Source organism: Hydra vulgaris, chromosome 08 (genome assembly GCF_038396675.1).
Source record: "Hydra vulgaris chromosome 08, alternate assembly HydraT2T_AEP".
NCBI lineage: Eukaryota > Metazoa > Cnidaria > Hydrozoa > Anthoathecata > Hydridae > Hydra > Hydra vulgaris.
The window spans coordinates 13,825,409-13,839,992 of record NC_088927.1 but is presented as its reverse complement, the minus strand read 5'-3'; the positions used below and the strand labels follow the sequence as shown (position 1 = coordinate 13,839,992).

The 14,584-nt window shown below is 26.1% G+C and overlaps 1 protein-coding gene across 2 annotated transcripts; it reads right to left on the bottom strand.

The window, feature by feature from the left end:
• Positions 1 to 2,062: 2,062 nt before the first annotated feature.
• LOC100208341 (protein chibby homolog 1) lies at positions 2,063 to 14,343 on the bottom strand. 2 transcript variants are annotated; one of them, XR_010639953.1, is made up of 4 exons: positions 13,987 to 14,343; positions 10,542 to 10,660; positions 6,162 to 6,291; positions 2,063 to 2,408 (listed from the first exon to the last, which is right to left on the bottom strand). XR_010639953.1 is itself a non-coding variant. In XM_065803126.1 (3 exons), the coding sequence occupies exons 1-3, from the start codon at positions 14,186 to 14,188 to the stop codon at positions 2,337 to 2,339; spliced, it is 393 nt and encodes a 130-aa protein (XP_065659198.1). In that variant the 5' UTR covers positions 14,189 to 14,343; the 3' UTR covers positions 2,063 to 2,336. The 2 variants fall into 2 exon arrangements, 1 of the variants encoding a protein (XP_065659198.1); XM_065803126.1 differs by lacking the exon at positions 6,162 to 6,291.
• Between the last annotated feature and the right edge of the window lie 241 nt (positions 14,344 to 14,584).

The following is a 14,584-nucleotide window of genomic DNA, read 5'->3' as shown; positions in this document are numbered from 1 at the left end:
ATATACGTTTATATTAAATATATTAATACCATTGTAATGTAATGATTCTATGTAAAAATGTTATGAATATATTTTTATATCTATAGCAATGCAAAGCAGTTCTTGATGAAAAGACCATTTCGTCTTCTGCAAGTTTTTTTTTACAGTGTTAGAGTAAATTTATTATTTTTACAATATTTTGTTTTAATTTATATATTCACTGCTAACGAATCTTTATTATATAATTATGAATTTGTAATAATAAAAGTAAAAATAAACGAATAATCTTATTTAAAAACTTTATTTTTAAAATAAATGACATTTTATAATGATCATACAAATGTTTTTTTACCTAGCAACGTTCCTGGTTAAAAGTTGTCAATAAAATTTATTCTCGTCCCGGTTTATATATTTTTTTAATTTGGCAATTGCGCAAAAGTTACTTTCTACTATCTCTTAAGCCATGTTTCAAAACCTTATAATAGAAAAAAGCATTTTTAGTATTCTTTATTTAGAGTTCTACTGTAATTATAGGCCGTTTTATACGATCAAGTCTAATGTTAATAAAGACTTTATTTGATACCAGGACAGTATTTTTGGTTGCAATTACTTGAACCAAAAAAAAAGTTATATAAAATCATGTATAAAAAGGGTAAAAAGAAAGGGTCTAAAAAATCAAGAATTAAAGGAAACTTTTGAGAGGCTGCAAAGAAAAAAACAATAAATTTGAATAGAGAGTAAGAACTATGTACGAGGCTAGAATAATATAATTATTTTATGTGAGGTTATTTGAATTACTATTCTTTGTTTAAAGTTTTAGCTTTCAAACTTACGTTTGTTGCATTTTTTGAGGAATACATTTTGTTAACCTCTTGGCAAAAGTATTTCTAAAACCGCTGGACTAATTGGTTGGGAATTTTCTGAAAATGCTCCTCTTGTTACGATGTATACAATGAACAGACAACTTTTTCAAAACATCATTTAAACCATAAGAAATTTTAGAAAACTTTTATCATTTTAGTGATAAAAATGATTTCCAATATCAAACATGTCTACCAGTTGACAGAAAGGTAGTTAGCAAAAACTGTCTGCTTATTGCATAGATCTATTTTTCTATTATAAGTATGGTAAAAATCAGCTCTAGTTATTATTCTGATCAACTGCAATCTTTGCCAAGGAGAGGGAGCTGTTTTTACAACTCCCTCGCCAACAATAAAAAAATTGCTATTAGAGGTCAAAAAAAAAATTATATATATTAAAGTTTATCTAGTATATCCTTAAACAAGACTAAAAATTGTAATTTTTTTAGTTCCGGTGCACATTAATTTTATTTTTAGTTTCAGTACACGTTAATTTTATTTAAGGTGTAAGCGTCTTCTCTAAAATTGCATTTACAAAATCCATTGGACTATTATTTAATAATTTTATTAAATGATATTTTATATAAACTTAGGAATTGTACATAAAGTACGTACGCTTTTATTTCGACCTCCTACCCCCCCTTCCTCATATTTTGCCATACGCTATTTTGAGTACCCTCTCCCTTCTTAAAAATACCTACGTTTTTAACCTATATACCCAACATTTATTAATACTTTTTTAATTTAATCTCCTTACTTTTAAAATTGACCCACGCCCCCCCCCCTATCTCACAAACGTAATTTGCAAACCCCTTCTTCACCTCCGAGCGTACGCACTTTATGGACGATCCCTTATTATGCAGTGTTTCTGAAGTTCTTAAGTAAGAAACTTTTTTGGGAGAAATTACGTTTTTTTAAACACTTTCAGCTGACTTTTTATATAATAATCAGAATTAAATGATTTAAATGGAAATTTTATATTTAAAATGTACTAATATTCAGAAAAAAACATTTGTGATAGTTTCAATAATCAAAAATAATCACAAGTGTTTTTTCTAAATATTAGTACATATGTTTTCCATATAACTTTAGAAATAGCAATGACCTCGAAACAAAGTTTGTCCTCTTTATAGATTTTGACCCATAATACTCGGATAACTGACAATAACCAGCTGATTATCATTTATTTAAAATTAAAAATAAAACAACACGCTTTATTTATAAATAAATATATACGGTGTAAAATATATGGTCATTTTCAATACTAAAATAAATATAGTTTATTAATACAATATAATATACTGATTAATTTGATACAATATAATCTTTTACTTCATTACTTTTCTATATTTATAATATAAATCAATACTATTCGTGTTTATATTAATATATAACCAGATATTTTTAACTAGGGGACTAATTAGAGAATTAGTTAAAACAGCAAATTCTCATGAATAAACTTCTTCATCTTGCTCAGTACTTTTAATAAAGCAAAATTTAATTTTTTGTTTTTTTTAGCTGGCAAATTTCTTGCTCCATGTAAGTTAAATCTGATTGGCTGACAGCAAGCTAAAAAAATGCAAAAAAAAAAAAAAATAACAAATATAAAGTAAAAAACTTCTTTAATACAACTTCAATTTTAATGAATTGAAAAAAAAAATTAATTAGTTAATCAAAATAAAAAAAGTTTGCATAAAAAAGTTTCTTTTTTATTTATAAAAAAAAAAACAAACTTTTTTAGTAAAACTTATTTGCTCTAGTTGCGAAAAGCATCAAATATTATTTGCCACAGAAAATCCAAGTAAAAAATAACAGTAAAAATTGTACATACTTGAAAATTCATAGCCGACACACTGGGGAAGAAAACGGAGAGAAGGATGGGGGCGGGGGCACATCCCTGCCCTCCTCCTCATTTTTTTCTAAAGGACCTTTTTATTTTCTTCAGAAAATGCTAGATATAGAGGACTTTTTTAGAAATTGAGGATTGTGCCTCCACTTCAAAACCTGTGTCATCAGCCATGACATTTCTTCAAAGGTTGAAAAAAAGACGTAGAGCTTTTTAGCATAGCCTTTTAGCATAGCGTAGAGCCTTTTAGCATAACTTGCACCCTTAATCTGTATGCACGTATTGATCTTAGAGCATTTTCTTCATACTTACACAACTTGTTAAAAGGAGCTAGTAACAAGTGTGTTATAAATACTGATTCTACAAAATTGGATTTGCTTTGGTAATCATCATCAAATAATTTTTTTCTTATTAGTTTGAATTATGGCAGTAAAAGTATTTTTTATTGGATTGAGTAATTTTGGTTATACCATTTTGTAAATAAACTATACACCTTTGGTATGGTTTCTTTTGGTAAGCTGTAAGACAAGATAATATGACAAATAGAATTTTCTTTTTTGTAAAAATGGAGTAAGCAATATGAAAATTTTTGTACAATATTTCCTATTTTAAAATCTTGATATTTTTTCATATATATATATATATATATATATATATATATATATATATATATATATATATATATATAAACAATTTTAAAATATATTCTACAAAATAGAGTGCTCAATGTTCTTAAAAGAACAGAGCAATTATAAACTAGTAAAAAATCACCTAACAAAATTTTTTTCATTCAACACTGCGTTTCATCAATAAAGACTCGTCAGAAATGAATGTTCTTGAATAAATTATCTTGTTAAGGGGATTATATATATATAGATAGTTGTAAAAGAGGAAACTTCATGCTGAAAAGCATCAAACTCTTGGCTATCGCATATTTAAAGAAAATTTTGTAAAAATGTAAAAGCTCCCTAAATTTATTTATAAGGTTTAACACTGCAGCGTCTGTGTAACGTAAGCAAAACAAAGTTTTTACACGCTTGCTGCAATCTACTGGTGAAGTACTTTATGTAAAATGCAATTAAAAAGCTGCTGTAGAGGGCTATTGTAAGTTGGTTGCTGCATCACTATACCAACTAGTTAACTATACCGAATCAGATATTAAACTGGTCCCAGAAATTAAAACTCGTATTGACATTTTACAAATATGGCATGTTGTAGGTGAATCAACCAACTCTGAAGCAATTTTATTTTTAAATCTTAAATTTTGAAAAAATTGATGCTTGAAGACAAAAATAATACTTGAAAAAGTCCATTAGTTTCAGATATACTCATAAATAGATATACCCATAAATACTCTTTTTCAACTTTAATGCAGTTCTAAAAATGCAGGCTGTTACAATGCATCTGTTACTCATGCGTTTAAGACTTTAAAATATTTTTTGAATGAGTCTCTTTTTTAGCTTCTTCTATTATCTTTAATGCAGTTATTGAAACAAAACTCTATTTTTTGCTGTAATGTTCAGCAACTTGACCAGCTGTAGTTGGTGTAACTGTCTGCAGAAGATAAACCTGACGTTATAATTTTGATTTCTTGTGTTTCTTTTGCACTTTGATTTTTTTCTGAACCAGAGAGTCAACCGAGAAGAAACTGGTGGTTTTTTTCATACTTAGTTTTGTGTTATTTTGCTTAATTGATATTTTATACTTCTGTCGCAAATAATGTAAAGTTTGTGTTCTAGAAAATCATTAGGGCATTCAGACAAACATTGCACAGAAACAATAGAATTTCTTAGAAACGCATATGGTTGTAAAATTGATATTCAGACAAAAAATAATTTGGCATCATAAAAACGAACAAAATAAACAAGAAAATAAGTAAATTTTTTTCAAGCAAATTTAGTTTCTACTAAGAAAAATAGATTCTGAAACGCAGAGCTGCAATGTTTTCAAATGTGTTTTACTTATGTCTTACTTGATCTTGATTATAAAAATATGTTTTACTTGATTTTTACAACCCACTTTTGCATTTTTAATTTAAAGAATTTTTAACACATTTATTATATAATAATATGAGGGAAAAAAATGTTTATATATATACATAAAAAAAGGTGCCGAAACGCCATTCCGGTGCATTCTATAAGAAAAAAAGCACGATATATATATTTTCATATATGTATGAATGCTGTATTTATTAATGATCTTGTAATGTCATTTTGTATTAATATGAGTGCGTTTGTATTGATGGCCAAAACTGATTTTTGTATCTAAGGAAAATTAAATAAATTTAACGACACTGAAAATGTGTTCAAGAAAATGTTTTTTAAAATCAAATAAAATCTGCAAACCTAAATTTGTTACCATGCAAACTTTTTTAGTAAATTCTTTGTCAGACTACCTTTAAGGGTTTCAAATCTTCACTAAAAGTTATCAGCTAAAACAAAACAAAACAAAAAACTGGCATATGAACCGGCTGTGACTTTTTCTTAGCATATGCTTAAACAACTATGTTTTGCTTTTATGTTATGCAGAAACAAACTATTTTCATGAAACTTACAAGTGAAATTCAAATCAGCTCAAGCAACTGATTTTAACTGTTTTATACAGTTAGATAATTTTTCATGTAAAAGAAGTTCGCCTGCTACACACACTTCTACTGCAAAACATTTATAAGTTAGAATAGAGCAGGGCTAATTTTAGCAAGTTTTACTGAATTTAACAAATCTCATGAATGGTACTTCAGATTTACATAATTTTTTCAATATTTGAAAGATAATTTAACCTGCTAAAAATTTGTTAAAAAAGAAAATATGGTATATTTTTTTGGAGAAGATATTAACTAAAGTTTGCAGAGCTGCTCAACCTGCCCCAGCGGGGTAAGTTAAGCATTACTGTAGGGTAAGTTGAGCAATCAACAAATAAATGAATATGCATGATACGAAATTTTGGTGAATCGTCAATAAAACTTTCACTTACAGTAAGCGTGTGTATAATTTATAAACTTTTTATTTTGTACATTTTAATGATGTAAGTAAGAGAAGAGAAAAAATATCAAGAAAGTGTCATAAGATATAAAAATATTATTTTGTACAATTATCTTGAACTTTGAAAATTACTAATTTTGAAATTATATATAAATAATTTACAACAAAATTATTTTTTAATCAAAGTCGTTTCTTTGTGTTCAATAGCTCAGTTTTATTTATTTTTTTCACAGGTGCTCAACTTACCCCTACTAGAAAAGGTGACACATTAGTTAGATTTTAAATCTAATTAATGTGTCACCTTAGTTAAAGAGAACAGTAAGACTTAGGAAAAAATGGCTAATTTTAATCGAAAGATCAATAAATTGGTAAAATATCAACACTTAAGTGATGGCAAATAAAAAAAGCTTATAAGCATATCAGAGAAAAATTATCAAAAATTTTTTTTTTGCTATTTTTTAGGTCCAAAATAGAAAAAGTGTATGTATATCTTACTCAACTGCTTCCAACAATATTTTGTTGCACATTGTGTTAACATTCTAACTCCAAAAATTTTATTTATTAGATGTTTTATCATGTGATGCGTAGTTTTTGAGATATTTTAACTGCCTAACTTGCCCCTATGCTTAAATAAAACAATGAAAGTAATTGAAGGTAAAGGAAGATAAATATGTTGGAAGCTTTATTAGAAAGATATTGGTAACAACTTGCCGTGCAGTTTATGAAATAAACACACTGATACAATCCCATGGCTGCAGCCAAAAACTGCAGTTATCATGTCGATCAGTGTTTTTGCATTAAGTTTTGATGAGAAGACTTGATGAATGGATGCTTGTGAAAAAGTGGTCAATATTTTGCTTATTATTGAAGAAGCTACTAAACTACTTTCTGTAATTCTTGCATCAGTACTTGCATCAGTACTTGCATCCCTATTGTAATGACTATGATTTGGAACTCCAAGTAAAGATGATGATAAGATTACAATGAAGCAAGCTATAAAATTGCAATAGAAAGTTATTGCTGGAGCATGAAAACTTATTCCATTTCAACCTTATTTAACCCAAGTGTCTAGTTTTTTTTTTCCTGTTCCCTTGATGCATTTAATGCTGCAAAAGAAAATCTACCAGTTGCTAACTTTTGCTATTAATTTATATAATCAGTTTATGTATTAAAACACAACTTTGTAAAACATGTGTAACCAATTCTAATATAATATGTCTAAATAAATAAAAAAAGAAAAATTGTGTTTTTAGATTACATTTTTCAATAAGATTTAATTTTGTCGAAATTTTAGTATTAGTTTATAGTTTTAGTATTAGTTTATAAAAAGTTTGTTTAAATATTTTTCAGCATTGAAACAGTATACCCAAAACTTTTTTTCATTTTGGTTTTGGTCTTGTTTCAGCCAATCACAATTGGCTAAAGGTACCAGTCACTGTAAATCCAATTTCATATGTTAATAATCTAGTTTTAGCTCTTACTCATGTGCTAGCTTTTAATCATTCATAGCCAAGACTGTCATCAGACTCACCAGCCCCTATAACAATTTAAAGTTACATAACCTCTCCATCAGTTACAAGTGGTAACAAAGTTACATTTTTTAAATTTTAATTAAATAAAAAATAAATAATTCTGATAACACAGTAAATGTTTGCTTATCATTGCAGAATTGCTAATTATCATCTTTAATTTTATTTATAATGTATAATAGATTTGCTTCAATTGGTTACTTTGTAGCGAAAAAAAAAGTTTTAATTTGCAACTTTACGCTATTTTTTTTAACCTTTTAAAGTGTAAGCAATTGACGTATTTATAACTTATGCAACATAATATTAATCCGAATAATTTTTTTAAATTAAATCTAGATCACACTAAATCTAGATTTAAGACATAACTAAAACACGTTTTAAAGATTTTTTAATGTTATGTCTCAATCGGTAACACTTAAAAAAGTTTAAAAAAAAATTAAGTTGTAATTTAATATAAAAAAATATTTGTGACGTATTTTAATTATGTTTCAATTCTAAAATATTTAACTTTATTATTTAACACGTTTCAATTCTTTAATATTACGTCTTAATTGGTTACACTATAAAGGTAATAAAACAAATAATTTGATTGCTTAAGCAACTTTTTTTTATGTTTTTTTTTTACTTATTTACTTTTTACGTTATTTTAATAGATTTAAAAGTTTTATTTACCTTTAAAAAATTTAAAAAAACTTTATAAATTACAATATTGTTAATATAATATTGTTAATTAAAGGAACTTTGTTAAATACCGCAACTCATTAATATTAATGAGTTACAGTATTTAACAATGCCTTTGCAGGACATTTGTAATTTTTTTTTAAAAAATTTTAAATTGCTAATTATCATGGTTTATTTTTATTGTAAAATAGATTTGTCTCAATTAGCTACTTTAATTTTTTTTTTGTTACAAATATGTCAGGAAAAAAAATAAAGTTTCAATTCGCAAAGTTACCTTTCATAAGTTAAGGCTAAAAAAAATTTATATTTGAGACGTATTTTAATTTTTTATCATATCTAGATTTTATGTTACATTGTGTTTATTTGGTCAATAATACAAGTTTAATAGCTCATGAGTTTTTATAAACCCTCAAGCAAAAATGTACCAACCTTTCTTATGTTCTTCATATATTAATATATTCTTATGTTCTTCATATATTAATAAATTCTTATGTTCTTCATATATTAATAAATTCTTATGTTCTTCATATATTAATAAATTCTTATGTTCTTCATATATTAATAAATTCTTATGTTCTTCATATATTAATATATTCTTATGTTCTTCATATATTAATATATTCTTATGTTCTTTATAAATTAATTTCATTAATTTCATTAATATATGAAGAACATAATATTACATTAATTATTTATAACTGATTAATGTAAAATTAAATACATTAAATAGTTGTAACCGATTAATGTATAAATGCACATTTTAACATCCAGTGCAATATCTGCCAGCTATCTACATGCTACCTTTCTAACTCAACTTCTTCAGTCTGTCACTCGAGTATTCTCTGTTTTTCTTAAACTCTCTTACTCTTGGTCCATTGAAGCGTATTATAATGCTCTTTAGTGAGCTGAACTCATCTTTGCGGGCCTTGATATGTGGCCTCTATATGGCAACTAGCCAGAGGAGGATAAACCACAATACTACCGATTAATGTAAAATTGCATGTTCTAACATCCAGTGCAATATCTGTCTGCTATCTATATGCTATCTTTCTGACTTGAATTCTTCAGTCTGTCACTCTAGTATTCTTTCTTATTCTTAAACTCACTTACTCTTTTTCAGTTAAAGCGTGTTAGGATGCTCTTTAGTGAGCTGAACTTGTCTTCGCAGGCCTTTGTATGCAGTTTCTATATGACAATTAGAAACCGCATACAAAACTCCTATTGACTTACACAACGAATACATAATTACACATATTTATATATATATATATATATATATATATATATATATATATATATATATATATATATATATATATATATATATATACATATATATATATATATATATATATATATACATATATATATATATATATATATATATATATATATATATATATATATATATATATATATATATATATATATATATATATATATATATATATATATATATATCTTATAAAGATATTTAATTAAGAAAACAAACCACAAAGTTAAAAAAGGTACCATAAGTTACAATGTTGTGTGTCATTAGGTTAAAATATTACGTATCGTTACATTACATCCCGGTTACGTAAAAATAACAGACATTTTGCACATAACGTTATGTCAAAATGTTACATAGCATTTTGTAAAATGTTACATCTTGGTTAAGTAAAAATAGCTGATATTTAGCATGCAACATAATGCATCTTGTTTAGGTTAAAATATGTAAAATAAATTTCGACAAAATTAAACCTTATTGAAAAATGTAATCTAAAAACACAATTTTTAATTTTTTATTTATTTAGACATATTATATTAGAACTGGTTACACATGTTTTACAAAGTTGTGTTACAAAATGTTAAATGTACAAACTCACTCCCAACAAGGATGGAGGCAGCTACTATAATGTCAAAAATTATCAAAAAAAAAATTAAAGTTGATTAAAATTGGTATAAAGCAAAAAAATACGGTACTAAGTTTAAAAAATAATCATCTAATTGTCAAAATTATTATAGCTGAACTCTACATAAGTTCAAAATAACAAAATAAAATAAGAAATGTTGTCAGTTATTTAAAAAAAAAAATATCATAACTTCTGTCAAATCAAGAATTCATTTTCAAATTCAATTCAAATTAATACTAGTAAATATAAAAAGAAAATGTTGATTTATAAAAATTAAGAAAAATTAGATCCTAAATATGTTTTTTTACTGACTTAAATAATTTTTAATAAATTTATAAGATGCTTTATCCAAAATACATTTTAAATTACAATTTTTTTCTATAGATTTTTGTATATAATAACCAAGTGAGACTATAACTAATATTTTTTACAAGTCATTAAATTTTTTTTTAATTTGGGACACTTTGATGTGATATTTAAAGGAAAATTCATTCAACCTGTTACACTATCCAATCATTGACATCTATGACATAGTCATTATGAATATCAATGGAAAAAATATATTTAATAGTTAAAATACGTCATGGATTAAATATTTTTTTATACTTTTTATTTGTGTAACTAATGATGACAATGACAACGATGATGATAATGATGATGATGATAATGATGATGATGGCAAACACAATGATGATGATAATGATGATGATGATGATGATAATTTTATTGATTTTGATTACTATGCTATGTAAATAAAAAGAAAATCTTACCATATCAAGTAACAACTCAATCTTGTATTTTAGCAAGTTTCTTTCTTCTTCTAGAATTAAAATCTTTTCTTTTAATGCAGTAGCTTCATCTGATTCTTGTAATGAAGATTCGCTGCCAGCTTAAAAAAATGTTATGATTTTATATAAAGTTATATACAACTATGTTATATAAGTTATAAATTAATAAAATAAGTTTTATCAATGTTTATCAATGTCTTGCTTTTTATTAACAATATTTTAAATTAGTCTATATAAAACATAACTTTAACTTTCCAACACAATTAAGTATTTACTTTTCTCAAAAAAAAAGGGTTTAATAAACATACAAGAAAGTTAGAACCAATGACACCCGGGGGCACATAGGGGAGCACATAGATATAGAGGACTTTTTTGACGGTTGTGCCCCTCCACTTTGAAACCCGTGTTATCAGCCATGAAAGTTAAATATCAAGTTTATTATTTAAAAAACAGTTTTTTACAGAAAAATTATTTGGATTATTATCAAATGCAGAGAAGAAGGAAAAGAAGAAGAAAAGTGAAAAAACTAAACCCTTTTTTTTACAAAATTTAAATTATACCTGCCTTAACCCAAACTTTCTGTGGATTTATGCTCCTAACCCCTCGCAGATGGCTATTTCAGTATGTCATTAGTTAAACTTCATGCATAGATAAATCTGTAAATATGGGTAACTCCATATAAAAGTAGGATTAAAAATGTTTAAAAAAATTTCAGTCACCCCTCAAATTTTTTTTAAACTTAAACAGGTAGTACCTATAAAACATGAAAAAGCTTTTGAACTCCCAAATCCAAAAGGTTAAAAATATAACACTTTGATATTTAGTGAAAAATACAATATTTTTAACCTTATCATTTTTGAAGTTGCTGAATTCGAAGATCAAAAGAAAGTAAAAATTTTATGATAATTTGTTGATTTTAAAATAGTCATAAGATATTTTTTGTTTTGTTATTATGAGTTACACTTTTAATTATTTATGGTGTTGCTTTATTCTCATGGGCTCAATTATTTATTTCATGTACAAGAACAGATGTTAAGCTATCCCAATGTTAAAAATATGTAATGTTTAACAAATGAAAAGAGTACCAGATGAAAAGCTTTGCCATAATGCATAAATTAGTATCAAATGAATAATCATAAGAGAACAAGATAAATTAATTTTGTGCAATCTTAAGGAGCTCTATGCAGCATAAGTTTAAGCAGCCATAAAACGTCTTACCATTAGTACCATCAAAATTGGGTATTGTCTGCAGAGGGTTAGTAGCAATTTTGAAAATTGATTTTTGATAAGTATTACCTAACTTTTTCCTATTTTCAAGTGTTTATTCTCTATATAAAGTATATGACTTTTCCTGAAAATTTTGTAAGATTTATTACTATGGCAACCAGAACTGTGATCAAGTCATTGTTTTAAGTCTTTTTCAAATCTTTCACTCAAATCTAAGTCAAGACCCAATCAAGCAAACCCATTTCAATTTAGTACTCCAGTCATGTCTTAAGTCCTAACTCCTGATTTGAACGTATTGAAAACTTAATTTTCAAATACATGTGTACATGATATTTAAACTAAATACATGTTTTTTTATGATCCACTATATTTGGAAGAGATTAAATTTAAAAGAAGCATCAAAGCATAATGAAGATGCAGTAAAATGTTAAAAGATAAAAAAAGATGAATACCAGGCTGCTCAATTAATAAAAAGAATTTATAAAAAAATGTATTTATGTCATTTCACTCTTAAACTTTTTGCTTTAATGTCCTGCAAATGCAATATTCTAAATGGGTGTAAACAAACTTTGATTTAAATTGAGGCAGATATTTACTTAACTTCCTTTTCTAAAGACTTTAGAGTTTGAATACAAGATTTGTATTAACTTGAACTTCAAGCCAAGTCATTGGCATTAAAGTTGAAGTCAAATTACAGGTCTTATATTACATTTTACAAGTCTTATTATACATAATTTGAAATAATTTATTATGCCAAACTATGTCAACTTTTAATAATAATAAAGATTTAAAATTTGGATATTGTAAAATAACTTTAAGCTGAATATAAAACTAATTTCAGTTTGAAGTTACTTTAAAAATATTCGCTGAGTTTTCCCAGATGTTAAGGATTTTCAGAGAAAATTCCCTGACTTGTTCAGATTTTTTAAGATTTTATAAATTTTGAAAACATTTCTCTAGTTTTCCAGGTTTTCCCTGAGTGTTATGAATCCTACTGCAGCAGATAATCAAATGTTTGTATGATTCACAAATGCAACAGTTGTTTCAGTATACAAGCTGTCCAAAATTTTTTACAACATAATCTGATACAAATTGATGATTCAGAAAAGCAATATGAAAGTGATGACAGCTATAAAAAATTAACAGTGGATTTTAAACAGTGGACTAAAAAAGATAGAACTTAACCATTAACAATTCTATTAAATGAATTCATATAACTTCTGTATGAAAATAGAAAATTACTTCTCATGCATTTATATCACAATCACAATCAACCTATCTAAAGCGTCCTTGGCTACAACAAACTCTGGATAAAAATTCAGATAGATTCTTTTATTGGTTAAATATTTATGTAAATTTTGGTTCAAATTTTGTTTTTTGGTACTTATAACTTGAAACATTTCTAATTACAGTGATATTCTGTTATTATTTTTAAAATAACAGTTACATTAGTGTTTTTCTGTATAATACCAACAATTTATCTTAAATTCATTGCTTCATTGCTACATGTACCATTTTCATTCGATAGACCAACATATTGATGTATTAGAATTTTGTTCATTAATGATTTAAAACTTTAAAGGCACTAAAAAAGATGTAACATAGCAATGCTAATGCTCTAATATTTCGCAGTTGTTGACAAAATCCCTGAGAGCTGCCACAGAGTTCTGGAAACCTTACTACCAACCCTTACTACCAAACCTTACTACCAAACCTTACAAACTTTCCTATATTATACTCACTAGCTGTTTTTAATAATTCAACAACAGTATAACCGGGATGTAAAAATTTGAACTTTTGAACTATTATTAAAAAGTTAAACTATAATCATAAAACATTTGGCATTTATTTTAGTTCCAAATTGGAATTAAGGGAATTAAATAACAAAATCTAAACCATTTTGTTTTTAAGAACATTTCATAATTTTTAAACAAGTAAAAGTTGTAAGAAACAACACTAGCACTAAAAACTTTATTTATTGGAAACTTTAATTTATAAAGCAAAGCAATAATTTTAATGAAAAATATTTATTGATAATAAACTCCTGAAATATTTAAAATAGGATTAATTAATATATTTTTGAACATATTGCAAAATTAAACCTAACTTTGAATATGTTCAATAACATCTTATAATATTGATAGTGTCAATCAGTCATATACTGATTGACACTATCAATAATTGTAATATATTTACGCACCATCTCGAGATATCCATGATCCGTTCTGGAACATCATTTTACGACCACCCAGAGAAAGTTGCAAAGGAATTTGCGAAAAATCCAAATTAGGATCTAAAGTATCCTTATCAGATAACTGAATGGTATTAGAAGAACCAGCATCTGCTCTTCGTTTTGGAACTTTTCGACTAGCTTTAAAACTTGGTTTTCCAAATAAAGGCATTGAAAATTTAATATTTACAACGGAAGTCCTTTGGATTTTTTATTCTTTAAAATAATTAAATTAATATTAACTTAATTTACCTAAATCTTTATTCTAACAACAGTTGCTAGTCTGGTTTGTTTTGATTAGCGACCTTCGATAGTCGTCGATTTTTATTAGGATACCCCGGATATCAAAAAAAATCTTCGGGATAACCCGATAATAAATCCGGATTAAAAACATCCGACCCGGACAGCACTTATGCATAGTTACTAACCAAACTTTAATGTTAATTTCCCAAGTTTTGACATTATATTTTATCATAGTTAAAACAAAAAAACAAAAAAAAATTGGAATGTATTTCTACTGCCTATGATGAGTGGATTGTGTTGATGCGAAACGACAAGCAAAATGATG

Bases quoted from the DNA above. Each gene is read 5' to 3' on its own strand.
- LOC100208341 (XM_065803126.1), bottom strand. From the start codon at position 14,188: ATGCCTTTATTTGGAAAACCAAGTTTTAAAGCTAGTCGAAAAGTTCCA. The intron at 10,661-13,986 runs GTGCGTAAATAT...CATTTTTTTAAG, and splicing joins ATCATGGATATCTCGAGATG to CTGGCAGCGAATCTTCATTA. The intron at 2,409-10,541 runs GTAAGATTTTCT...GCATTTTTTTAG, and splicing joins TTGAGTTGTTACTTGATATG to CTTGCTGTCAGCCAATCAGA.